The sequence below is a fragment of the Lates calcarifer genome, linkage group LG14 (assembly GCF_001640805.2).
Source record: "Lates calcarifer isolate ASB-BC8 linkage group LG14, TLL_Latcal_v3, whole genome shotgun sequence".
Classification (NCBI taxonomy): Eukaryota; Metazoa; Chordata; class Actinopteri; family Centropomidae; genus Lates; species Lates calcarifer.
Window position 1 is genome coordinate 13,316,006 of NC_066846.1, and position 26,819 is coordinate 13,342,824.

Here is a 26,819-nt window from a genome sequence, read left to right on the forward strand (position 1 = left end):
TGTAGTCTTCTACAGCTCCCTTCAACAGGAAAAAGCAACTTAAGCAATAAGGTGTTAAGTCTCTATTAACAAAGGTATCAGGGGGTTTATAATGGCATTCAGATTCACCTCATTATGTATTTCCCATGTAGTGTAAGAGCAAAAATGTTTCTTTACCTGTAAAAAATACATTTTTGTTGTTGTGAACGTCAAATCTAAGTAAATTTCTCTACAGTTGAACTACTAGAAAAAATCTGACATGTAAATATGATACACAGATTCTGTGCTCCAGTTCTTTGTTGAACTGATGAAAGAGTATCCCGTACATCACACACACATTGTACCTACTGTAAGATAAACACAGGCTTTTCTCTTCCACCACCCTGTCACCTCAGACTAACATCAATCAGGTCCACACTGACGCTGAGAGGAAGACTTTGTTTTGGGTTCAGGAAATGAGGATGGGAAACAGAACGTTATTTCATCTACAGTACAGTACGCAGGGCAGCTGTAGGTGTGGCCAACCAAGGTGTGTGTGAGGCTTGATTTCTATCTGTGTGGGGACTGGTTTGAGTTTTAGCTCTTAAATGGCTGTTTGAGGGTCTGGATTTTGTTTTAGTTTTGGGGATAGACATGCACTCAAGCTGTGATGATGAGGGTTATACTATGTCAATGAGGGTCCTCATAGAGAGACAAAATAAAAGAAGTGTGTGCTGGTGTCTTTCAGGGTGATTCAGCACCCCCTTGTGGACAAAAGTGGAAAATACAAACATGTAGTAAATCATTTCTCTTCACTCTTCAAGTTTTAATAATTTTTTAAAGTACTGCATTGATATAATATTTTGTCCACAACACATTTGCAAGGTTAATTTAATCGTATTATCTAGCTTTTAGTTGTTTTTATGTTGTGTGTGAATTGATCAGCTTGCCACAAGTTGGCTGCTGATCTTCAACAAATTAACTGATTACACCCAATTCTGTAGAGTTAAGCTTCATTTTCCTGCTTTAATCTGAGCAAAATTTTCTTAATTTGTTTTCTTTTTCCCCATCTTTAAGGGACAATAAGCGTTGAAGGCTCTATGTGTGAGGCTGCATGACCTCAGATAGCTGGAGCTGGCTTCATTATTTCAAAATAATAACAAGAAATATAAAAAGAAAGAGAGAAAGAGAGAGAGAGAGGCAGGGGGAGCATGGCTGGTACTCTGCTCTGACTCAGGAATGTCCTTCTCTATTTTAAGATCCAGACAGGAAACTCTGAGAGTGATTTATGATTTGTCATTGGTTCATGATACAATGAGGGCGTAGATTAATCTGGCTGTACTTTGTGTGTGTGTCTGTGTGTGTGTGTGTGTGTGCTCACCCCTGTGTTGTTCCTCTTGGTGTCCAGCAGGGAGATGGTAAAGGAGGCGGCCAGGCTGGGAGAGTTGAGCACATCTCTGAGAGCCAGCCGGCATTCCCCCAGGAACCTAAACAGAAAAGAAACCAGTGGGCCTTAAACATAACTGGTTTCCACTCCATTTCAATTCTGTAGAAATCCAGCCAATCATACAAGAGCCACAGTGAACCCCCTCGAATTGGCCATCGAACAACAACCAATATGAACGAAATTTGGCCTGGCCAAGGGTGATGATTTCAGGGCTAAAATAAGACTGAATGAGTGTTTAGCCTAGCTTTAGCAAGTAAAAGGCTAGGCATCTCACTGCTGTTTCACTGATTTAAATAACCCGAATTTTACAATTGTATAATACAAAATTAAGTCACAGGAGTTCTGGTTTAATCTTCCAAACAAAGGAACAGATATCACATGATCAGGGCTCGTCCGGGATTTGAACCCGGGACCTCTCGCACCCTAAGCGAGAATCATACCCCTAGACCAACGAGCCACATGCATTGCCATGGTTGAACTGGTCAGCCATCTCGGTCAGCTTGCTGATATTCAACACCACACTACAGCCTCATAAAAGATCAGCAATCCTTTGAAGCATCAAAGGCAGTGGCACATGTGGCTCGTTGGTCTAGGGGTATGATTCTCGCTTAGGGTGCGAGAGGTCCCGGGTTCAAATCCTGGACGAGCCCTGTTGGACTAGCTATTCTATTCTTCCTTCTACCCCTTAGAGCTAGATATCATGACCTGTACGGCCTAAAGAAAGGAAGACGATGTACGGATTAAGCTCAAGTTCAGCAACATCTTTGTTGCTTCCAACCAACAGAACCTTAAAGGGGCAAACCAATGATTTAGAATCCTCATTCAATAGGATAACAAGAGTCATTGCAGCTGCAGCAGAGAGCAAGAAGTCCTGAAATGTACTCCTTAAGAAAGGCAGATAATGTACAGGTTAAAGAGAAGTTCAGCAACAGATTTGTTGCAGTCGACTGACAGAATGATGCTGTATTATCTCTTGTTTCTGAAGTGATATGTGGCTCGTTGGTCTAGGGGTATGATTCTCGCTTTGGGTGCGAGAGGTCCCGGGTTCAAATCCCGGACGAGCCCTCTAGTTTGATCATCTGTTGCCCTGCAGAGGCATGAGCAACAAGAGTTTTAACCAACAATGGGTGTAGTCTTCTACAGCTTCATTAAATCCTAGATGAGCCCATGAACTCTGAGCTGTCTCAATCCCTAATTATAATCAGTGGAAAACAATTTATTTATGAACAAACAATGATAGTCAATTCATGCAGCCAGAGGTCACACTCTGGTCTGAACGTCCCCCGAGAGGCTAAATGAATGAATCGATTAATCACTCAACACATCAGTGGGTGAATGGGTGGAAATACAAGCGAATGAATACGCAACAACCACAATGAAAGGATGACCTGACTCTTTCAAGCCTGCCCCTTCGTCTCTGAGGGACACGTCTGGCATCTTGATGGGGCGGGAGGATCCAAAAATAACCATCTGAAGGGGTGTTTTTCTTCTACAAAACAACTCTGCACCATGGACCACACCTCTCCCCTCTCTGTGCCGAGTTTGGTCCGATCCATCCACCACGTCTCAGTCTGACAATGGCTCACTTCTTATCTCAATTCCTGAACTGTGAGCTATGGGAGGAATTTATCAGTGTTCCCTCCTTGTCTGACTAACATGAGCGTTCGGCCACACAAACATCAGGCAGTCAGTACCTGTTCCTCCCCATCTTCTCATGGTCTTTGACAACACAGTGGAGCTCTGCTCCAGAGTCCAGAGGAATCCCCTTCAGGTCCCATTCAAAACCCTGACAGAGAGATGGGAAACAACATGTAAGAAAACATGAAAATGGGATCTTAACGGGAAGAAATTTTGGCAAACAAAACACATTTTCACAGTGCTGAGGTTCAGGTATCTGCCAAACAGAGACAACACCAACAGAAATTTGTCGTAAATGAGGGAAATATCTTTTTATCCACTTTGATTGGAAACCTCTTCTCTGTCACAAGATTCGATTATTGTCACATTAAACCTTTCAACTACAGGTTTAAAATGAGAACTGTCCACCAGATAAACAAGAAAAGTTTCAATGATCCTTGAGAAAAAGATTCTGTAGGTGTCTGAAGTCCATTTGTTTTTCCAGATATCTGAGGCAGTACCTTACCTGCAGTTGTCTAAATAGCACATAATGAATTTGAGGTTGTGTACAGGACATACCTCATTCCAAACAGGGTTAGGGTTGTTCTTGATAACCTTTGTCTTCTTCTTGGACCCTGAAACAAGAAACAAGAACAAGAATCATTAGCTGGCTCACCAAACAATCAGTTAAAAGTAGCTGTAACACTGGAAACTGTGACTTAAATCTCAAATATAAGTTGCTTTAATCTTAGTCAACTGCTGGATCAACACACTGAGACTCTGTGAACATGTGTATATATATATATATATATATATATTATATATATATAATGATATATATATAATTTATTTATTTATTTTTTAAATCATCCCAAACCAAACTGTCATAATGAGGGTGACTTAACTTAAAACCAACAATGAGTTAATGAGCAGAAGAAATCAGCTTTACAACCACTAAACCATTCACACACAGTAATCTTCTCAAATAACGGTTTCTAACACATAGACTGTGGTTGAGTGTGTTTACGTGTGTGTGTGTGTGTGTGTGTGTGTGTGTGTGTGTGTTATCTCTCTGTGGCTTCCTGTAACATGAAGTTCAGAGCTCTGATTTCCTGGCTGTTGAGCACTCTGACAGGATGCAGGACGTTAAGTCCGACTAATAAACTGCCAAGATTTATCATCAGGTACTGAAGAGCTCTTATCACACACACACACACACACACACACACACACACACACACAGAACACACACACACACACACACTATCACACTGGGGACAACTATCATCATTTCCACTTGGTTTTAAGTCAAAAAAATCAGACTGAGATGTTCTTTCCAGATGAAAGGAAATAGAGACAATGTCTATTGTCTGATTTTAGAAACTATTCATTAATTTCCACTGGACAAAGAACAGAGGAGATAAACTAAGTCTAGATTAAAGCTGTGTACTAAATTATAATCATCATAGTTTACTGTTTTAGCAGCGAGTACCAAAAAAAAAAACATGCTTCACCATTTTATACTAACAGGAGATTATACAATACATGCTGGACACTGGAAATCTACTGACAACTCAAGATTTTTTGCTGATGTTGCACCATCACCCACAATTTATTCAATTTTTCTATCTGTGGCTGTGTGTATATTTGCTTTTAGCGTTGCATTTTGGTGGAGAAGTGCAAAAATCAACCATATTTTGCATGTATTGTCTGCTTTAAACTGACTTTGCTTTGCGATTCCTCAAGCTTTAGTCCCCATGAGGACGACTGGCTTAAATCAGGTTGGTGTTTATACCAGAATAAGTTCCAATAAGGAAACAAAAACACATATGCACACACACACACAAACACCTACGTAAGTGTACCTCTGTTCTTGGAAGATATCTTAAAAAATATCTCCACCCTTCCACAGGGGGGTTGAGAGGTTACGTTATAATTGTGTGTGTGTGTGTGGGTGAATAAGTGGGTGTGTTTGTGTTCTCACATTGGGTGATGACTGGGGAAAACAGGAAAGCAAACAACCTTACTCTGGGTGTGTGTGTGTGTGTGTGTGTGTGTGTGTGTGTGTGTGTGTGTGTGTGTGTGTGTGTCTCCCAAGGGCTGATATCCGAGTTAGCATCTCAGAGACGAGAAGTGGCACAGAGCTGACTTCCTGGTTGGCTCAGCTTGGCACAGTTTCTATCATGAGCCCAGAATAGAGCAGACTGTGACCCCCATGGCTGAGAACGACGTATGGGAAACCTAAGTTTAGACCTGGGCTGCTGGTCTGAGTGCTGCTGCATGTGTGGCCAGATTGAGTGGAGAAATTAATACAGTTTTTCAGTTAGTTCCCACTTTTAAAAAAGGCAATTTCTTAGTGTAAATGTATCCCACGTACTCCTGTAATAGCCAGTTAAGCTAACTTAACTTAATTTCCAATAAAGAACGCTGGGGTTTAAGTTGTTTAGCTTGTCTTGTACCTGAACACATTTTTAGTACGCTTAATATCCGAGGTTCGAACCCGGAATCATTTTCAGTGAGCACCGCGATCAGGTGTCTAAAAATGGCGTCGTTTCCGCAGATGTTACCGGTTTCTCGGCGTCACAGTGAAGAACCAGGGAAGGGCGGGGGAGGTGTCAAAGATGGCGTCGTGTGTGTGATTAATCCTCCAAGTTTCCATGTTCAAACGATGAACTAAAACACAAGCTAGGTTAGCTACACGGCGGCTAAAAGTCCGTTCGCTTAGCTAATCAATGCTAACAAAATACACTCAGTAGGTAGGCTAACGAGGTAGCATACACGCTAATAGCTAACCGATAATCCAACTGCAGCTTTGCTCAAAACTTCGCAGTTTTATTTTTTCAGTAAAGTTATCTGAACTTAACAGAGGCGCTCACTTCCGTCTTTTCTCTCATCCAAGCACATCTAAGCCGATGAGTGGACAGCTATGCTCTTATTCTGAAATACTACTTCCTCTTACAACAATGACCTCTTCACAATAAAAGACTATGCATAACTTAAAATTTGTGTCTTTTAACTTTATTCATAACAATGTCTTTATCTTTACATCATTTTTAAATCTGGTTACAGATATTTTGAGTTTTTTTTAGGTGTAGCAAAAAGTTGTCATGCTAGTAAAAATACAATAGCCTGGTTCCACCGTCCACATCTCAAATTTGAATAAGGATTATTTTAAAAACTGTGTGGTATGGGACAGCTTTGTGAAATGTCTTGATTGAGAACAATACAACTTGACACAGTAATGGGACAATACAAGACTGGTGTGTATGTGAGTGTGTCCAGGCTATAATTAGCATGGGACAGGGCAGCAGGGTTGCCAGTTTTTATTTCTGGTTTCAACAAAGAACAACACGTGTAGTTCCAATAACAACACTTTGGCCGGAAATCCTGCTTTCAGCACAAAAACACAAGCACATGTTGTCGCGTTTAATAACATATTCACATGCGTCATTACCTACAGACACACAAGCTCACCTTGTAAAGTGAAGTCGAGATCATAACGTGTCTCTTTTGCTTGCTCTAACCTGCTCATCAAATCTCCACATGGTCCACTAATTCAGTTGCAAAAAACAGACATTATTTGCCCAGTTCCTGCAATATTTGTGCAGAAATAATCAACACTGTAATGAGCCTTATCAAATCAATCCAGCTTCCTAAAGATATGAATGTCTCAGTATTTTTGGGTCTGTATCAGTCAGTTTTCTCACACACACTTTTCTCTCTCCTCCCACAGCTTCCTTGCTTGATTATTATCATCTCTAATTCCTATAAATGGACATGGTATCTGTGTTTAGGGAGGGGAGGAAACTCTCTGTCCCTCTTTCTTTCTCCGGTCTGAATTCCTGAAGTAGTTGCAACTCAGAAACACTAACACAACCTCAAGAGCAGCTTTCTTTCTTTTTACTTTCTGCACTTCTTCCATGGGAACATCTGTCTTATACTGAAGTGACTTTTCCATCAACCTACCATGTGTACTTCTACTTCAGTTATTGGTTTCCTACATTACCCATAATGCACATTAACAACCTTAAAGAACTGTTGTCTTTAAGTCCAATCTCTGATGTGCAGACTGTAAAAATAAGTTTTCTCATTTGAGATCTGGATTGGATTCTGACGTTCTTAGTAGAGTAGAGGATCCATCAAAGTTGGTGTTCATCTCAATGGTGTAAATTTCCAAGAAATTTGTGATAAATCAAATTATGTAGATCCAGTGAGAGGTGTGGGGCTCTGGACACTTGCCCACTTTGCAACCGAAAGTCCTCACAAGCAATACAAGCTCGAGGGTGATGGCACCAGGAAACCATGCTGGGACAAAGGCAGGAAGTAAAGAGCAGAGCTCACCTTATTAAGGAGGTAGACACTTACTCGTGGAAAGTACAACAACAACAAACTGATGGAAAAACAGACAGCTGCTGAGGTCAGGTAGCCGAGTCACCTCCACTTGGTGCCATTTGGCATCATCTCAGTTAAGTTAAGCCAGATGTTTACTACAGTTTCATCCCTTCCCAGCAGAGTTCACAACCATTCACACTCGGCCTCAGGTGACTCCAACGACTCTACATCTGTCCACAGGTTAAATACAAATCCCCACCAGTTGGTAAGAACTGAAGCCTCCTGGACGAGAGGTGAAACTTCTACAACCCAGTCAACCCTTCTTAGAAAACCATGACTTGGACAGTCAACTCATTTGATACTTGACTTGGACACTTATGCTGCTAGACTTCAATTAACTGAGATTTGGTCCTTTTAAAGCAGCTACAACCAATATTTTAGAATCGTAAAGCATAAAACGATGGAGAATTCTCCTGAATCTGCAGCTCCAATCGGCTTTACAGTGAGTTTCAAGCTCATTTTTCAGCTGTATGGCTGCAACTTTACTGTTCTGGTTCATTCTCAGTGCTCTCATAGTGTTGTTTTCTGCTGCAGCACAGAAAAAGCTCTAAAAACCAAACAGCAGATGGACTCCATTAGAGACTAGCTGGTGAACATAATGCAGCATTTAGCAGCTAAAGATAATTTGGTGAAGACCAAACCCAGAGCTAAAAAAGACTTAATATTGGACTTATATCCACCAGGAGGTTAGAAACAAGACTGTAAATGAATGATAACGTTTGCTAACACATCACAACACATCCTTACTAACAATCCAGTGAATCTCCCATGGTCCTCTTACCTCTGAAGGTGACACTAGCCAGAGGGTCAGAGTGTCTCAGGTTGTGGGCTCGCTGAAGAACACAACGCAACATGGCTGAAACCTCAGCTGAGTTCAAAGCCTGGAAACTGCGGGGCTAAAAACAGGTGAGTTGGTTCACCAGGTGAGCTCCAGGACTGGAGGAAAGGTTGGTTGCATGACCAGAGGAGCTCTGACAGTGGTAATAACCGGCAGAACTGGCAAACCAAAGACCAACAGGTGGCAAAAAGGAAGAAAAAAATATTGTGCTCCAAAAAAGAGATATAAACTGCTTGGAAAAGGTAAAACCAACTGTTTCATCAAGTTAAATCAGATTTTAAGTTTTTTTTTGTCAGTGACATAAGTCCTTGTTTGGCAAAATGGAAAAAGTCCCGGCATCACAAAAGCTAATCATCCACAAATTGCTTCCTGTTTCTTCTTACAGTATCTGTCCGTGTCAGAAACTACAAAATAAAAGCTCCTTTTCTGAAGAGGAGACGTGCCTCGGCAAAGCTCTTTCTAACTCTGTCTAACACACTCCCAACAACAAGTGAGCATGTTGGGAACTCACACACACCTCACATCCAGAGGAAATCTCAACATTTCCTGTGCTCTTTTCCTCTCTTGTCTCCTGGTTGTTTCCCTGTGTTTCTCTACCTCCCCCCCAAACCCCTGTTTCTCTGCTTCAGTCCTTCAATTTCACTCTGTTGATCTCTGTTCGTACATTTTAGTGACTGATTTAAACTGTTTAAATCTCTCGAAACAGGAGAGGCTACGAAATCGTGAACAATTAATCCCATTCTTGCAGAAAAAGCTGCAGTGTGAAAAATAAATTAGTGTTTATTTACAAGAAAATAAGTCTGTTACAGCTGTAGTACAAGTGTAAGATCCCATCTCAACTTGGACCTCAAATTCAAGGACTTTTCAATGATGTCAGTCTCTAAACTCACTCAAAACAGGCATATTACATGGGAAAAAATGATCCCTGGTCATTCAAGATCAAGTCATCCAGATGTTTTCTTCTGGTAAACTTTCAAAACCTCAAGGCCTACATGTATTTTCCTTGAACCTTGAATACATTCAAGGTGTTTTAAGATCCGCCATTGATTGTCTCTTTGGCGTCAACCTGTGTTTTAAGGTTTAAAGAATTCAAAACGCCAAGTCAATCCTCAGGAGCCAATGGGGAGGAGGCAACAAGGTCGCACACACTGTGAGAGAGCGCCACCTGCAGACATAAAGCAGGGTACACACACCCATACTGTTTTGACATTGACGTCCTGTCTTAACATTAGCTTTTTACCTCAGGAGATTGCTGGAAAATGCTAAATTCAGAATATGCAAATAAAATATGTTGTTTACATGACTGGTATCAAACTCCTAGTATCAGGATTAATAGTGGAATATTCCAACATTATTGGATTTAAATCATGATGAGACAGTAAAACCCTTCAAGGAATAAATGTAGGAGGTTTAAAGGCTGTGAAAGTGTGACGATGAGGCAGTTTCAGGATTGATATTCACGACAGAGCAAACTAAATTTAGAGACGCAAAAGGCAGATATAATCATCATAAATCTAAGCTCTGCTCTGGCCTTTCTTCTCTCACACTTCCTGTAAACGTAATGAGCTCAGAGTAAAGTGATGCAGCAGTTTTTTAAAGAGCAGACGCAGCAGAGACAGGATCAAATATCAGATATGAGCCGCTGAGGGAGAGGCTGAGAAAACCCCTGCAGACCGTCCTCAGCTGTTCGGCCATGTTTTTATCGTGTATCATCACTTCCTGTCCCACTGTGTGTCTGTGTGTGTGTGTTATTTTCATGTGTTGTGTGTTGTTATAGAAGCTCTTCTCATATATTATTAATGTCAGTAGTGACCTGAGTCTCACACTGTAAACAACACTTCATGAAATTCATCAGTCAGGGTCTCTGTGTCAACCTGTGTGTGTGTGTGTGTGTGTGTGTGTGTGTGTGTGTGTTCAGACTCATATCACACAGGGAAACTTTTGTGCAGCGATACAGATGAAGTGTCATGAGTTCATGACACACTTTCTCTACTCTGACTCTGCTGCACTCTATTGGAGTCTACTGTAGTCTGTGGTGCTCTACTGTGGTCTACTGTACTGCACTCTATTGTATTAAATACAGTAGTCATTACAATCTCCTGCAGTCTACTCCATTATAGTCTCCTGTACTCTACTGTCGTCTTAAGTTGGGGTTGAACATCTTGTCTACTCGACCTCGTCAGCCACAGACGCCCACTTTACTGTAGTCTACTGTACTCTATTGTAGTCTGAGATACTGCGGGAGATCGAGAGCTCGAGAGAGGAAAGACAGACCACAGAGAGAGACGAGGAATGAAATATGGGAGACGGATGAACGGAGAGAGAGAGACCCTGTGATGGTGATGGTAACTATAAACACAGTCACACACAAGCTGCATGTTAATATTAATAACTTCAGATGAACTTTCTTTGCAGGATTGAGGCAAAAACACGAGAGCGTTGTTGTTTTTCTGCGTTCACCTACACAGACATGAACACGACATGACTCTTTAACCATAAAATATTCTGGTTTACCTCGCAGGGAGGAGTGTACCCCTAAAATATGACCCCCACAATCACCCCTCTCTCTCTCTCTGCCCCACCCCAAACAGACTGGAAGCCATGAAAGACGACTGGCAGAGGCTTTCCAATAATAACCTCTCAGCTGTTACAGAGAGAGAGAGAGAGGTCTCAGTGTTTACACAAACACACACTCTGCTCTTTGTACATGAACTTTATCCTCAGATCTCTCCCTCAGATCTCTTCCTTCTCTGTCGGTCTCAGTCTCTTCACCTCCTCCTCCTCTTCCTCCTCCTCATCCTCGTCCCTACCTTCATAGATGATCTGGCAGTAGGCGTCGCTGATGTCATTGTCCGGCGTTTGCAGACGCTCTGCACACAGGACGAACACTCGCAGCATGGCTCACACACACACACACTCACACACACAGCAGAGCTCTGTCAGATCCCCGTGTGGTCCATATACGGGCATCAGTGTGTCCAGAAAATATCCTTAAAGTCAGAAGAGATCAATGATATAAAGAGAGAGAGAGAGAGGAAATGGACGAGAGGCAGAGAGGGTGAATAGCGACTGGTGAAGCTGCAGCTCTCAGCTGTCTCTCTCCCTCTCTCTCTCTCACACACACACACACACTCAGGGCGAGCAAGGTGCACCAGCTGACTCATGCACAACCCACACACACACACACACACACACACACACAGTCCCTTCAATCACAACTGGCTTAAAGGGCCAGTACCCCTCACACACACACACACACACACACACACACACACGCACACACAGTGGCCTTTATTTCCAAGCCACACATGCCTTCACACAATAAACAATCCCAAACCCTGCCAGCTTAAACCAACACACAGAGAGAGGTTTCACACACACACACACACACACACACCGACAAAGGGTAAGTGTGTGTGTGTGTCCAGGGTAAAATGTGCTTGTTGATGCAGATTTTTTGCAGCAGACAGTCACAAACACAAAGAGGCACTGAGACAAGACAAGAGTGTATCATATACATTTTAGAGGGAAATATGAACGAGTGAATCACATGATTGAAAATACATCAGCTGACGAGCAGCGCTGCCTGAGGGTGTGGGCGCACGTTGGTTGCAGTCTGGGGATTCACCATGGTAAAACATGATGATCAGTGTTGCCTTTTTTTATTCTGTTGTGTGGTCCAACTTGTTTTGTGCTGGTTGTGATCATTTCGGCAACTTTGAAGACGACCATTAAATCACTGCCTTTGCTCGCAGACTCCTCGTCTGACGTCATGTCTCCCTGATGTTTCTCCTCGTCTTCCCTCCTCTCTCCTCCCCCATCGTTTGTCTTCCCTCACCTGTTCATCACCTACGCCATCAGCTCTGAGACTAAACCCACTGCTGTCTTAAAGGTGCAGCGATAATTTTCCATCCAGTGCTGGGGAACATTACTGTTAAAAGTAACTTGGTATGCTGCAAAATTACTGATGTTGAAAAGTAACTTATTACATTAGTTACCTACTGAGTAAAATAAATTTGTCAGACATCTTTTGCGCCACTGCCAGAGTGGCAGCTTTAGCCGAAACAAACAATAGCCATCAGTGTTTCAGAGCTGACGTCGCTACCACTGTTGAAACAGTAAAGGACTTGCAAACTGATGATTGCTTGAATTGCAAAACTAGCATTTGTAGCATGTTACCCCAGGCCCTGTAACAGGGGTTACTGTGATTGACAGGAAACTGAGATTCAGCTCGAGAACTGATGGTCGTCAAGTCCAAATGTTGGTCGTTGTTCGTACCTGTATTTTATTGTATGACTTCTACAAAGTTTGAGCTTCAAGTTTGTCCAGTTTACCCAGTTATATATTTAGAAAACCATACTCCAGCTATACTTCTTGTCAGTCCAATCTGGTAACACTGATTTATTTCTCAGCACCTGCTCACTACAGAAAGTGGAACAAGCCGAAGCGAAACCACAACTTCTGTTTCTTGCTTCTGTTTCAGGAGTAAGAAAACCTCAATCAACATCCCATTGACTTTTTGTAAATATACTAACAACTAAAAGTCCAGCCTTGGAACAGGGGCTTTGCCAATGTCATGTGGGTCGCTTCATGTGATCGCACACCATTTTCCATAAGCCCCAGACACACAGCTTGACAGAAAGGGCGAGTCACAGGTACATGTCTGTAGTAACAGCAGGACAGGGAGAAAATAGTGAGAAAGCAATATGACTGAAACCAATCGATTGCTTCAGTACCCACGCTGCCACATCTCTAGTTTCTCTTTGTGGGACTGAATTCGTCTGTATGCTAACAAAATAACTGCTGTGTAACTTGTTGTGGATGTGGATTTGTCTTAGAATATGGAGAGAAAACCAAAGGACTATGCTTCATCTTTCAGAAAGGCCAATGAAAGCATCTCTCCAGCCCCTGGAGAACTCATTAACACTGTGGATGAACACGTCCTGTTGCACCAACCACACATATCCAGCCTTAGAAAGAAAGCTCTGAACACCAGCAGGTTCCAACGAGTGCAACAAAACAACAACTGGTCAGACCACACCAGTCTCCGCCAACAAACTGGGCGAGCTGGTGAAGACGGCCGGAGGGAGGTCGAAAGCCATCATGGACAACCGCTCACCGAGCTGCGGTTGGCTCAGGTGCACATTCAACCACGGACTCCTCAGCCATTAGAGTCCAGTACCTCCTACCTACACTGACTGAGACCCACAACCGTGTGCCACTCACATATTACACAACACAAGAACCCTGTACATGTACACATCCGTAGATTTATTTTTATTTAGACACAATTTAAACTCATAGACACTAAGAATCACAAAGTTAAATGATCAAAGCCAAGAGAAAAAGATGCAGCAGCAGTCAGGACCTTTAAAATCTGGAGAGAGAATTTAGATGGAGACAATCTGCAAGTCAGTGTTTAACTCTGAGGAGTTACTGAAACTGTAATGAACCTGCAGACACAATGAGATTTAGAGTTTAAGACGTTTCATGTGACCGAGTCTTAAAACCAGGTTCTGAAGATTTTAACAGAGTGTTTCGACTGACAGGAGAGAAGAGGCAGCAAAGGAATTTAAACTGTTGGACTCATTTGACCCTTTTGAGTTTCAGTTTCTCACAATTCACATTTATGTCAGCAAAACCTCAAACACTGACTTTTACATCGTATATTCGTTTTCACATTGACCAGAAAGAGGGAAATGGTAACTTCAAAGTGAGGATATAGATATATAAAAAACAAACAAACAGTCTTATGTCAAGGACAGGATGTTGGCAGGCTGTGTGCAGACATGAGGGGGTTTCTGTTGCTCTAGTAAGCGTGTGTGTGTGTGTGTGTGTGTTTTCATGCAAACTGCAGATTAAAGCTGCAAAAAGTGCATCTGCATGAACTGTGGTCTAACTGTAATTTCTTCGTATGGTGAAATGTTGGGCAATGGACTCTGAGTGAGACCAGTGGTAGCCTTTACAAAACCAAAACCATAGCAAAGGTCTAAGGAGTGGTTTAAACAGATAAAACAGTGTGTTTATAATAAAACAAAAAAATAAAAAATACATATCAGTAGCCTACTGGCACTTAACAACTACACAAAACCTGGGAATAATTTCTGAGTATTTTAGAGTACAGTTTGTTTGCTTTTTGTAAATACTGGGTATCTAAACACTGTGTATTTTATCCCATTTCATCAAACAACTAATCTGTTTGCCTTTATGTGCTTTTCTTGTCTCTAGAAAACAGCTGAAGCTAAACCTAAACGACTCTGCCTGCGTTACAGCACAGCTTCTTCCATCATATCAGTTAGAGGGAATTGATCTTGTAAATGTTCATCTTTGAGGAGGCCGCTGTAATCAAATCTCCTTTCGAATTATTCAAGAGCTGATGGAGGATGCCCAAAGGAAACTAACCTACAGCTCTGACAGACACTGAATTCTGATTCTGAGTCCTACATATCTATATAGGGAGCAGGTCCTCTTCCACAGAGTATGCTTTGTTGCCTTTGTTGCAATCTGCAGCTTCACCACAAGATGTCACTAAATCCAACACACAGGTCCTTAAACTCTCAAACAAAAGCAAATGACAAAGCACTGAATTAAGAGCCTGAATACTTTTCTAAATGAGAGATTTGATTTTCAATAAATTTTCAAAACTGTTTAAAAACATGTTTTCACTTTGTCATTATGAGTTTTTGAGAAAAGACTGATGGGAAAAATGTCAATTTTATCCATTTAAAATTAAGTGTAGAGCCCAATAAATCAAAAGGGTCTGAAGTGCTGCAGTAGGAAAAAAAAGAGAATAGCTGAACATATTGTGTGTATGTGTTTGTGTGTGTAAAGTGTGAAAGAATAAATCTGTTTAACAATGTTAAAGCATTTAAAGCATTTTTTTATTACACTTTCAACAGAAATTGCAGTTTTCCAGTTTCATGTCCCCTCACCAATATTTCAGCTAAAACCCTATAATCTTTAAGTAGTGTTACAGCAACAAAAAAGAAGTATGGATTACAATATGTAGAAGCCTACAGGTGATAAAGACACAAATATAATATCCACCTGGCTCCTGTGGTTATGATGAGTGCTGTATCCAAAGAGATATCACAGCTTTCTGGCACAAACAAATGGCAGTGTGCCAGAACAACTGCCATCATCAAAGTTCTTCTCAGCTGTAAAAACACACAGGGAGTTCAGTCAACCAGTGAACCATCTAACAGAAAACATGGCAAAAACTGGCAAGGCATTTGATCCAGAAAAAAATTTCTGGAAATTAGATTTGAAGAAGTGGGAACCTTTTTACAACCCAGGATGAGACATTTAGGTGTTTATATTCTTTCTGAATGGAGAGAGTACCAGTGAGACTCGCATCCTGTTTTATTTTGTAGTTATTCCCCTTGTGTGTTTGTTGTGTTTTTATTTCCTGTCTCTGGATTAGTTTGCCTTCACCACCTTCACCGTGAGCTTTTTGTTGCAAATAAATCCCTGGACTGCTTCACCACAGCCTTGTGTCTGCATTTAGGTCCTTACCGACGTCTGCTTTGTCTCTTTAACCAAACTCACCTCCTCAGAAAGAAATAAAAATTGCTTTTCAAGTATGAAAATATTTTTATATTTTTATATTTTACCTCCAAAGTTGGTCAGCAAACAGTGTTGTCCCCCCATAAAGTTATCAGGCTGGCCTGGAGACCAGAAGCTAAACCAGAAAGGTGTACCATCGCTCCAGAACCAAGTTCCCTCCTAGAAGAGTAGAATGCAATTCAGCTCAGTACTAGTCAGTGGACAGTCTGGTTTAAACAAAGTTTTTATTTAGTAACTTTTAGATTTTGCGTCATCAATAACATACCTTTATTGCGTCAAAGCCTCCGAGCCATGTGTGTGGATATGAACCAGTGGCCCTCAGTATTATAGTCTGAATCATGTGATGCTCATCAAAGCTGTGCACTGATGCGAGGTTTCCACCATAGCGTTGACAATGTTTCTACGGGAGTGGGAAGGACAGAGAAAGCAAAGCTGCGTGACTGAAGCCACAGAAGTGATGACTTCAAAGAGCTGAAAAATAACTACAAATCCAAGTTATCCTGATTACCTCAGCATCAGGCCAGGTCATGGCTGTTGGAACATAGAGGAAACAGCGACCGTCGAAACCAGTCCAACCACTGGGACAGAATGAGTACCTCTTCGTCACGTGACTCTCTTCTGTAAACAAATGATGAAAAGAACTGAATGTGGATGACATTGAATGGAGCTTTGAAACCAAAAGACTAAAAGACTTCACAATGGATCTTTGTAAAACCAAAACTTTACCAGCTCACCTTCTTGAACTGGTGGTTCAGTCTTGTCTACAGGCTCTGCCTCTGGAACAACTGGATATTTGACAGAGATTTTAGTGACTCATTTCATCTGCTGTTGTTACTCTACTCCACACAAAAACACACAAATTTTCTCTTTCTTTCTTTTATGTCTCTCTCTCTACCCAAAGTATCTGCAGGTGTTGAAAAGTCTAAACAGAGGGATTAGGTGGAAACAAAACAGGTCTTGTATGTAAGAATCTCTGTCTGTATTTTTAATTTTCTCAACAACTGCTCATCTGATTGACTTCAAACTTTTCAGGTACTGGTCATGAAGTATTTTCATTTTTGATACTTAAAGTACATCTTTTGCTTTGAATAGCTGTTTATTTTATAGTGCCTGCTGCACCTGGCAATGGAGCTTTGAAACCAGAACTTTGAACTGAACCAGAACACTTCACAGTGGATTTTTGTAAAACCTGATAAAATGACCAACTCACCTTCTTGAACTGATGGTTCAGTCTTGTCTCCAGGCTCTGCCTCTGGAACAACTGGAGATTTGACAAACTTATTACTAAGAATTATTCTTCTGGAAAGTACTGACAAAATGCATTATAAATGTTGGTAAATTTATTTGGATGTGGTATTAAAAAGATCTAAAATTCAGCTCAGTGAACTCCTCAGTAAACGAGTCTACTCACCAGCAGCTCTGGTCAGAGCCATCAAGGCACAGACAAGTAGAGACACAGTCAGTATCTTCATGGTGGAGGTGATGCAGGTGTTAGAGATGATGATTATCTTCAATGAAAAGAAACAGACTTGTCAATGATTCTTCAAACACTTTGAGGTAAGAGGTAAAGAGAAGAGCAGAGATCTGAAACAAACCTGCTGCAGGATTATCTTCTTTCTTCTCAGTGTCAGCTCGTAGCTTCAGCCGTCCTGTGTGGAGGTGTTCTGCTCAACAAGACAAACACCAGCTCTTATATACAGTGAATTATCTATCTGGGGTTGTTTCAGATAAACCTCTCCACCTACTTCTTCCCAGGATGTTATGGGTCATAAAATTTTGTGCTGCAAGTGAAACAATCTGTTACGGTTTATCAGATCAAACACATTACCGTAAGTGTCACCACTCCTTGCACTGTTGTTTTTCTGTAAGGGCTAATCAAGTTTGAAGAAAGTGTTTGAACTCTGCTGGAGAGAACACCAATCTTACAAAAGATCTTACTCCCATCATCCTTAGTCTCAAACTGAGGATGCAGATTAGTTTTCTCTCCAAGAACAGGTCCTGTCTTCCACTGTGAAGCAACAAAAGGATTGTAGATTAAGGCGATGTTATCTACAGACATGCTCCCATGCTTCCAGTCTTAAACACTTGGATGATGTCTGTAATTCAGCTCTTTGATTCATTGTTGATGATCCACATTGGCACCCATGATTGTGTGTACCTTAAAACACACATGCTGTCTGTCCATATCCTGTGCTGACACCTGAGGAAGAGTTGTTCGTCTGTTTTTCCTTTCATATCACACCAATGCAGAAGCATCACAGTCATAAAATGTGCACTGTCGACTACAATTTCCAACCCTGTTTACAGAAGTCTCTCCCGTAGATCTAAATAAATTGATACAGGAGCCAGTGGAGCAACTATGAACCCTCTTTCAAAGTCACTTAGATGTTTTTGTCTTGTTATCTTGAAACACTATCAAAATCAACCACTCTATTTTTATTGATGCCACAGAACATGACTAGATGGTGATTAAATAATTGTGCCTCCAGGTCACGTGTCTATCTGATATTGATTTTTATTGCCGTTTATATGACTGACTTATCTCCACTGTTGTGCCTTTTACTGTAACTTGTGCAGCACTTGATAAACAAGCTCAACCTCACTCCACTTTGACTATGTGACTCATACATGTAAGCGCACATTGCTGTTGGATCACTTTGTTACATGAAAGGTGTAAAATCCTGTGTTACAAACCACTTTCTTTTTGTACAGATCATCCAGAGAAATGTATATACTACAGGTAATAATAATATGTGAATAAAAGTACTGTACAAGGTCATTTCCATAAGGTTATAAAACATGAAATTGAATCTCATATTTTCTGTTTTAAGCTGGAATTGGTAACTTCTGCACAGTGCTGCCCTCTGCAGTGTCAGGTAGGAAACCTGATGATTCCAGTTCAGTGGCTTTTATTCAAAGATTCGTTGTTGTTTGTCAACCATGGTGATACTGGGATTGTTCAGGGAAAAAAAAGCCACAACAGATGTAATGTCTTTGGGCTTGTTGAGGAAGAAAGTTTAGTATTCCTCAGTCCTCTTTTGATCAGTGGAAAGGTCCTGCAACTAAGATTAAAATGGGACCTGATGTATTGCATTTCCGTCTAATTATCACTTTGTCCAGATGGTGGCACTGTTTGCACAAAAGTGTTTCTGATGCATGGTTGCAAAGTTTGGATGCAGCAGCAATACCACATCTTGTTTTCTGTCAGTGACAATTGAAGCTGTGTGCCTGTGAGCTTTGTTTGGAGGGGTGATGCCCCCTAGTGGCAAGAGAAAAAACAACAACCAGGTTTCTTGTATTTTTGTCCTTTTTTGAAGCAGTTTTCATTTAGCATCAAAAACACATTCAAAGTGTTTTGTTTTAAAGATGTTTATTACATTGCAGTTTGATTTAGAAGACAGAAATTATAAAGTGTGTGTAATAGAACAGTTCATATTCATTGGCAATGTTACAGTAACATGAAAAAAGTTCCTGTGATTATGATGAGTGTTGCATCCAAAGAGATTTCACGGCTTTCTGGCGCAGACGAATGGTCTGGAGTAAGAGCAACGCTCATCATCAAATCTCCTCTCAGCTGTAAAAACACAGAGGGAGTTTAGTCAACCAATGAAACATCTAATGAAGCCAAATACTTGAAATTTTACACAGAAAACTTTCTAAAACCTAACAAGGTATTTAATCCAAGGCAAAACTATGGAAATTAGGATTGAAAAAGGGGAATTGTCTCATATCTGAGGACAACACAAAGCTGCATTAAAGGTTGTTTGTAGCCTTAATGTTGCTAGGCTTGTTTCTCAAGCTGGATATAAAAATATTTACCTCCATAGTTCATCTGCAAACAGTTTGATGACCCATAATTATTAGGCTGTCCTGAAGCCCAGAAGCTAAACTGGAAAGGTGTACCATCGCTCCAGAACCAAGTTCCCTCCTAGAAGAGTAGAATACAGTACACCTCAGTACTATTCAGTGGACAGTCTGGTTTAAACAAACTTTTTATTTAGTAACTTTTAGATTTTGTGTAAACAGTAACATACCTGTGCTGCATCACAGCCTCCGAGCCATGTGGCTGGAAAACCCTGAGTGGCCCTCAGGATCATACCCTGAATCTCATGATGCTCAACGAAGCTGTGCACTGATGCAAGGTTTCCACCGTATCCTTGACAATGTTTCTACAGAAGTGAGAAGGACAGAGAAAGTGAAGCTGTGTGCCGCAGAAATGATGACTTCAAAGAGACGAGAAAGTTATCTTGATTACCTCAGCATTGGCCCAGGTCATGGCTGTTGGAACATAGAGGAAACAGCGACCGTCGAAACCAGTCCAGCCGCTGGGACAGAATGAGTATGGCTCCATCGACTCACTCTCTTCTGGAAACAAATGATGAAAAGAACTGAACATGGATGACACCAAAACAGGTCCTCAGTGAGTCTAACTAACTGAAGGAATCTCTGTGTGTCTATAGTTTATTTTATATCATCTGCTGCAGCTGGAAATGGAGCTTTGAAACCAAAACAGTGAAACCAAAACTTTACCAGCTCACCTTCTTGAACTGATGGTTCAGTCTTGTCTACAGGCTCTGCCTCTGGGACAACTGGAGATTTGACAGAGATTTTAGTGACTCATTTCATCTGCTGTTGTTACTCTACTCCACACAAAAACACACAAACACACACACAAAATGACCAGCTCACCTTCTTGAACTGATGGTTCAGTCTTGTCTACAGGTTCTGCCTCTGGAACAACTGGAGATTTGACAAATTTTTTACTTAGAATTATTCTTCTGGAAAGTACTGACAAAAATGCATTATAAATGTTGGTAAAATTTCATTGGCTGTGGTATTACAAAGATCTAAAATTCAGCTCAGTAAACTCCTCAGTAAATGAGTCTACTCACCAGCAGCTGTGGTCAGAGCCATCAAGGCACAGACAAGTAGAGACACAGTCAGTATCTTCATGGTGGAGGTGATGCAGGTGTTAGAGATGATGATTATCTTCAATGAAAAGAAACAGACTCGTCAATGATTCTTCAAACACTTTGAGGTAAGAGGTAAAGAGAAGAGCAGAGATCTGAAACAAACCTGCTGCAGGATTATCTTCTTTCTTCTCAGTGTCAGCTCGTAGCTTCAGCCGTCCTGTGTGGAGGTGTTCTGCTCAACAAGAGAAACACCAGCTCTTATATACAGTGAATTATCTATCTGGGGTTGTTTCAGATAAACCTCTCCACCTACTTCTTCCCAGCAGATTATGGGTCATAAAATTTAGTGCTGCACGTGAAACAATCTGTTACAGCTTATCAGATCAAACACATTACCGTAAGTTTCACCACTCCTTGCACTTGTTGTTTTTCTGTAAAGGCTCATTAAGGTGGAAGAAAGCCACCGGAACAGCTTCAGTGCACCTTGGCATTGATTCTCCAACTCTGAACTCAAACACATTGGGTTGAGATGTGGTGACTGTGAAGGCCACAGCATATGATTCAGACCATTCAGTGACCCTTCATACCCTATGGATAGAAACATTGTCATTCCTAGACCATTCCCATCATCCTAAAATTGAGGACACAACTCAGTTTTCTGTACAGGAACAGGTCCTGTCTTCCGCTGTGAAGCAGGATTGTGGAAGTGACATTTCTCTCTTTATTAGATTAAGGCAATGTTATCTACAGACATGCTCCCATTTCCAATCTTAAGCATTTGGATGAGGTCTATAATTCAGTGCTTTGATTCATTATTGATGATCCCCATGGCAGCCATGATTGTGTGTACCTTAAAACACACAGGCACTCGCCCACTTGTTGGGAATATGGTGAAGCATGACTGATCTGATCACATCTTTGTAGACCAGAGCCCATAGTTTTTTAACAGTGAACTCTCAAATGTGCGTTCATCTTTGTAAAAAGGGGTTTATGCACTGCAACCCTACTATAATGTAATTGTCAACAGACTGTTCTTGATGACAGAGTCTGACCATGCCATGCGTTGACATTCTCAGTCACCTGGGGAAGAGTTGTTCTTCTGTTTTTCCTTACATATCACACTAATGCACAAGCATCACAGTCATAAAATGTGCACTGTCAACTACAATTTCCAACCCTGTTTACAGAAGTCTTTCCCGTAGATTTAAATGTAGATGTCACTTGAGTCACTGTTTCTATTGATACAGTAGCCAGTGGAGCAGTACCCCAACGATGAACTGTCTTTCAAAGTTACTTAGATGTTTTCCACTTCCCATCTTGATACACAATCAAAATCAACCACTCAGTATTTTTAGTGACGTCACAGAGCATGAATGGATGGTGATTACATAATTGTTGCTTCCAGGTTTTTCCTTTAATTTGTCACCAGTTTGTACTTTGACATTCCCTTGCATCATGAATGACTTTTATTGTTTTCCTTGTGAGTGGTTTATATCCACTGTTGTACCTTTTACTGTAACTTGTACAACACTTGATAAATAAACTTGACCTCACTCCACTTGACTATGTGCCACTAGCTGCTATTACGTGCAAAAGTTTGTAAAACCTTTAGTGTTAACATCAGTTACCAGTAACTCTGAGAAATATTTTGATAAAAAAGAAGATAGGAGATGGGTGCCAAGGCCATATTTGATAATGTGACAGTGAAGTTTTACCTACAGGAAAACTCGCAGAATACAACTGAAAACTGACAGAAAATAATGTTTGAATTCTTTCCTGATCAAATGCTAGTCTTACCAAAAGGCAAAAGACATTACATTAATTATTCATTGTTAAAATAGAACCTGGCTATGACGTAATGTTACAACTTAAATTTACATATTTTCAAATTAAAATTCCTGGCAGCTGTTTCACCAGTACCTTACTGTGGTGTTCCTTCTGTTTATCTCTCCTTACACTTTCTGTAACAGGAGTTCCTGTACAGCTTCCAAAGTTGAGAGTTGAGTTGTGGTCAACCAAAACTGGACTAGGGCCAGTTTCATGCATGTGAGCGCACATTGCTGTTGGATCACTTTGTTATATGAACACTGTATTTCTGTTGTAAAAGCCTGTCTTACAAACCACTTTCTTTTTGTGCAGATCATCCAGAGAAATGTATATACTACAGGTGATAGTAATATGTGAATAAAGGTACTGTGCAAAGTCATTCCATAAGGTTATAAAACATTGAATAGAATCTAATATTCTCTGTTTTAAGCTGGAAATTGTAACTTTCTGCACAGTGCTGCCCTCTGCAGTGACAGGTATGAAACATGTTGATTCCAGTTCAGTGGCTTTTATTCAAAGATTCATTGTTGTTGTTTGTCAACCAGGACAGAAGTCATTTTTGGGATTGTTTAGAAACAAAACAGCCAGGACAGAATAATTTATTTGGGCTTGTTGAGGAAGAAAGTTGAGTATTTGATTTTTGTTCCTCTTTTGGTCAGTGGAAAAGTCCTGCAACTAAGGTTAAAATGAGACCTGATGTAGTGTATTTCCATTTGAGTAATTTTCACTTTGTCCAGATGGTGGCACTGTTAAGCGAAATGGTGTCTGATGCACTGTTGCAAAGTTTGGATGCAAAAGCAATACCACATCTTGTTTTCTGTCTGTGACATGTCTAAGCCTGTGAGCTTTATTTGAAGGGATTCTGCCCCCTAGTGTCAAGAGAAAAAAACAACAACCAACTTTTGTGCATCAGTTTCATTTATGCAAATCTGATCTAACCCTTATCCTCATTTGATGTTAATTTCTTACGACACGCTAGTTTTCCTGATCTGTGTAGAAACGACACAGGTAACACCAGACTGCTGGGTGAACTGAACCAGATTTCAAACATCGTCAACACACAGCTGTGACTTTCTTTCTTATCTTTCAACACATACATCACAATCCAAACCAGATTCCAACCACTCCTCAACAGCAGCACTCCCAGTATGGCTACGATGATGCCCTCTGCCTTGTTCCCCTGTTCTACAACAATGTTTAGGTGGGTGGTATGTGTCAGAGTAACGTCCAGATGAATGTCAAGCCAAGGTTTCCCAGCAGAACACTGTATTGTAACAAGATGATCAATGTTATTCACTTCGCCTGTCAGTGGTTTTAATGTTGTGGCTGATCTGTGTATGTATTGTTAATTGGTTAAATATCTATTATATGAAAGAGTCACTCATAACAATAAACCCACAGTGAATTATCACTCAACTCTGCAGTTTCCCTCAGCTGTACAACGCGTTTTAATGTTTTTCAGCTTATTGTTTTGGTTTTATGACCCACACCATTCATATTTTAATTCACTTTCATCACTGTTATCAGCGTCATTTCAGCTGTGTTCAGTGAAAATGCCCTAAAAATCTATTGTACGTTGCTTGCCTTGACTAAAGCTGGTAAACATTGTGGAGCATTTAGCATCTAAAAGACATTCAAAGCGTTTTGTTTTAAAGATGTTTATTACATTGCAGTTTGATTCAAAAGGTAGAAATTACAAAGTGTGTGTAATAGAACAGTTCATATTCTTTAGTAGTATTACAGTAACAGGAAAAAGGTATGTATTACAATATGTAAGAGCCTACAGGTGATGAAGACACAACGATGGTGATCACACTCCAGCTCCTGTGATTATGACGAAGAGATATCACAGCTTTCTGGCGCAGACGAATGGTCTGGAGTAAGAGCAACGCTCATCATCAAATCTCCTCTCAGCTGTAAAAACACAGAGGGAGTTTAGTCAACCAGTGAAACATCTAATGAAGCCAAATACTTGAAATTTTACACAGAAAACTTGCTAAAATCTAGTAAGGCATTTCATCCAAGACAAAAATATGGAAATTATTTTGGAAAAAATGGTGATTGTCTCATATTTGAGGACAAGACAAAGCTGCATTATAGGTTGTTTGCAGTCTTAATGTTGCTAGGCTAGGGAGTGTTTTCAAGTCACTTTATACTGAGTCAAAACTAAAAGTGTTTCATGAGTCCAGTTTAACCTGCAGGACTTAATGGTTTTGAAAGCTTCTTATCTTCCTTTGTTGTGCCTCATCAGTGGAAACCAAACTGAACCAGTATCATAAATTATACTTATGTCTGCTTTGGGAATTCTTCAACCAAACTCACCTCCACAGGAAAAAAAATGAAATGGTTTCTCAAGCTGAATATAAAAATATTTACCTCCATAGTTCATCTGCAAACAGTTTGATGACCCATAATTATTAGGCTGTCCTGAAGCCCAGAAGCTAAACCGGAAAGGTGTACCATCGCTCCAGAACCAAGTTCCCTCCTAGAAGTGTAGAATACAGTACACCTCAGTACTATTCAGTGGACAGTCTGGTTTAAACAAACTTTTTATTTAGTAACTTTTAGATTTTGTGTAAACAGTAACATACCTGTGCTGCATCACAGCCTCCGAGCCATGTGGCTGGAAAACCCTGAGTGGCCCTCAGGATCATACCCTGAATCTCATGATGCTCAACGAAGCTGTGCACTGATGCAAGGTTTCCACCGTATCCTTGACAATGTTTCTACAGAAGTGAGAAGGACAGAGAAAGTGAAGCTGTGTGCCGCAGAAATGATGACTTCAAAGAGACGAGAAAGTTATCTTGATTACCTCAGCATTGGCCCAGGTCATGGCTGTTGGAACATAGAGGAAACAGCGACCGTCGAAACCAGTCCAGCCGCTGGGACAGAATGAGTATGGCTCCATCGACTCACTCTCTTCTGGAAACAAATGATGAAAAGAACTGAACATGGATTACACCAAAACAGGTCCTCAGTGAGTCTAACTAACTGAAGGAATCTCTGTGTGTCTATAGTTTATTTTATATCATCTGCTGCAGCTGGAAATGGAGCTTTGAAACCAAAACAGTGAAACCAAAACTTTACCAGCTCACCTTCTTGAACTGATGGTTCAGTCTTGTCTACAGGCTCTGCCTCTGGGACAACTGGAGATTTGACAGAGATTTTAGTGACTCATTTCATCTGCTGTTGTTACTCTACTCCACACAAAAACACATAAACACACACACAAAATGACCAGCTCACCTTCTTGAACTGATGGTTCAGTCTTGTCTACAGGCTCTGCCTCTGGGACAACTGGAGATTTGACAGAGATTTTAGTGACTCATTTCATCTGCTGTTGTTACTCTACTCCACACAAAAACACATAAACACACACACAAAATGACCAGCTCACCTTCTTGAACTGATGGTTCAGTCTTGTCTACAGGTTCTGCCTCTGGAACAACTGGAGATTTGACAAATTTTTTACTTAGAATTATTCTTCTGGAAAGTACTGACAAAAATGCACTTATAAATGTTGGTAAAATTTCATTGGCTGTGGTATTAAAAAGATCTAAAATTCAGCTCAGTAAACTCCTCAGTAAATGAGTCTACTCACCAGCAGCTGTGGTCAGAGCCATCAAGGCACAGACAAGTAGAGACACAGTGCAGCATCTTCATGGTGGAGGTGATGCAGGTGTTCAGAGATGATGATTATCTTCAATAAAAAGAAACAGACTCGTCAATGATTCTTCAAACACTTTGAGGTAAGAGGTAAAGAGAAGAGCAGAGATCTGAAACAAACCTGCTGCAGGATTATCTTCTTTCTTCTCAGTGTCAGCTCGTAGCTTCAGCCGTCCTGTGTGGAGGTGTTCTGCTCAACAAGAGAAACACCAGCTCTTATATACAGTGAATTATCTATCTGGGGTTGTTTCAGATAAACCTCTCCACCTACTTCTTCCCAGCAGATTATGGGTCATAAAATTTAGTGCTGCACGTGAAACAATCTGTTACGGCTTATCAGATCAAACACATTACCGTAAGTTTCACCACTCCTTGCACTTGTTGTTTTTCTGTAAAGGCTCATTAAGGTTGAAGAAAGCCACCGGAACAGCTTCAGTGCACCTTGGCATTAATTCTCCAAGTCTCTATGATTCAGGCCATTCAGTGACCCTTCATGCCCTATGGATAGAAACATTGTCATTCCTAGACCATTCCCATCATCCTAAAATTGAGGACGCAACTCTTGTTTTTCTCTTGCCATCTTGATACACTATCA

The 26,819-nt window shown here is 40.8% G+C and overlaps 3 protein-coding genes and 3 non-coding genes across 24 annotated transcripts in view; 2 read left to right on the plus strand and 4 right to left on the minus strand.

The window, feature by feature from the left end:
- The window catches only part of dysf (dysferlin, limb girdle muscular dystrophy 2B (autosomal recessive)), a 71,498-nt gene extending 60,112 nt beyond the window's left edge, over positions 1 to 11,386 (minus strand). For 6 of the 12 annotated variants that reach the window (XM_051075434.1, XM_051075432.1, XM_051075429.1 and 3 more), the window contains exons 1-4: positions 11,063 to 11,385; positions 3,602 to 3,657; positions 3,100 to 3,191; positions 1,340 to 1,445 (exon numbers count right to left, since the gene is read on the minus strand). In XM_051075434.1, coding sequence (XP_050931391.1) covers positions 1,340 to 1,445; positions 3,100 to 3,191; positions 3,602 to 3,657; positions 11,063 to 11,150 — 342 coding nt within the window. In that variant the 5' untranslated portion in view covers positions 11,151 to 11,385. Of the gene's footprint in view, positions 1 to 1,339; positions 1,446 to 3,099; positions 3,192 to 3,601; positions 3,658 to 8,195; positions 8,749 to 11,062 lie in introns of those variants that run through there. The other 6 variants (XM_051075433.1, XM_051075431.1, XM_051075428.1 and 3 more) reach the window with 3 other exon arrangements.
- On the minus strand, positions 1,791 to 1,862 carry trnap-agg (transfer RNA proline (anticodon AGG)). The gene has a single exon. It is a non-coding gene; the product is annotated as a tRNA-Pro (tRNA).
- trnap-agg (transfer RNA proline (anticodon AGG)) lies at positions 1,984 to 2,055 on the plus strand. The gene has a single exon. It is a non-coding gene; the product is annotated as a tRNA-Pro (tRNA).
- On the plus strand, positions 2,399 to 2,470 carry trnap-ugg (transfer RNA proline (anticodon UGG)). The gene has a single exon. It is a non-coding gene; the product is annotated as a tRNA-Pro (tRNA).
- A 3,725-nt stretch (positions 11,387 to 15,111) lies between the features above and the next one.
- On the minus strand, positions 15,112 to 21,036 carry LOC108902796 (ladderlectin). Of its 5 annotated transcripts, none has more exons than XM_051075575.1 (8): positions 20,895 to 21,036; positions 17,230 to 17,326; positions 17,029 to 17,070; positions 16,553 to 16,603; positions 16,327 to 16,436; positions 16,084 to 16,218; positions 15,866 to 15,977; positions 15,112 to 15,409 (listed from the first exon to the last, which is right to left on the minus strand). In XM_051075575.1, exons 2-8 carry the CDS (start codon positions 17,288 to 17,290, stop codon positions 15,342 to 15,344), a joined length of 579 nt encoding a protein of 192 aa, XP_050931532.1. In that variant the 5' UTR covers positions 17,291 to 17,326; positions 20,895 to 21,036; the 3' UTR covers positions 15,112 to 15,341. The 5 variants fall into 5 exon arrangements, with proteins under 5 accessions (XP_050931532.1, XP_050931531.1, XP_018560314.1 ...); XM_051075574.1 differs by having other exon boundaries at positions 17,029 to 17,079; XM_018704798.2 differs by lacking the exon at positions 20,895 to 21,036 and adding an exon at positions 17,414 to 17,527.
- Positions 19,172 to 26,487, minus strand: LOC108902795 (ladderlectin). Of its 4 annotated transcripts, none has more exons than XM_051075572.1 (9): positions 26,346 to 26,462; positions 26,160 to 26,258; positions 25,956 to 26,006; positions 25,805 to 25,855; positions 25,654 to 25,704; positions 25,371 to 25,480; positions 25,150 to 25,284; positions 19,638 to 19,746; positions 19,172 to 19,392 (listed from the first exon to the last, which is right to left on the minus strand). In XM_051075572.1, the coding sequence occupies exons 2-9, from the start codon at positions 26,179 to 26,181 to the stop codon at positions 19,325 to 19,327; spliced, it is 597 nt and encodes a 198-aa protein (XP_050931529.1). In that variant the 5' UTR covers positions 26,182 to 26,258; positions 26,346 to 26,462; the 3' UTR covers positions 19,172 to 19,324. The 4 variants fall into 4 exon arrangements, with proteins under 4 accessions (XP_050931529.1, XP_050931528.1, XP_050931530.1 ...); XM_051075571.1 differs by lacking the exon at positions 19,638 to 19,746 and adding an exon at positions 24,935 to 25,043 and having other exon boundaries at positions 26,346 to 26,459; XM_018704791.2 differs by lacking the exons at positions 19,172 to 19,392; positions 19,638 to 19,746 and adding exons at positions 24,201 to 24,472; positions 24,935 to 25,043 and having other exon boundaries at positions 26,346 to 26,459.
- Positions 26,488 to 26,819: the final 332 nt, after the last annotated feature.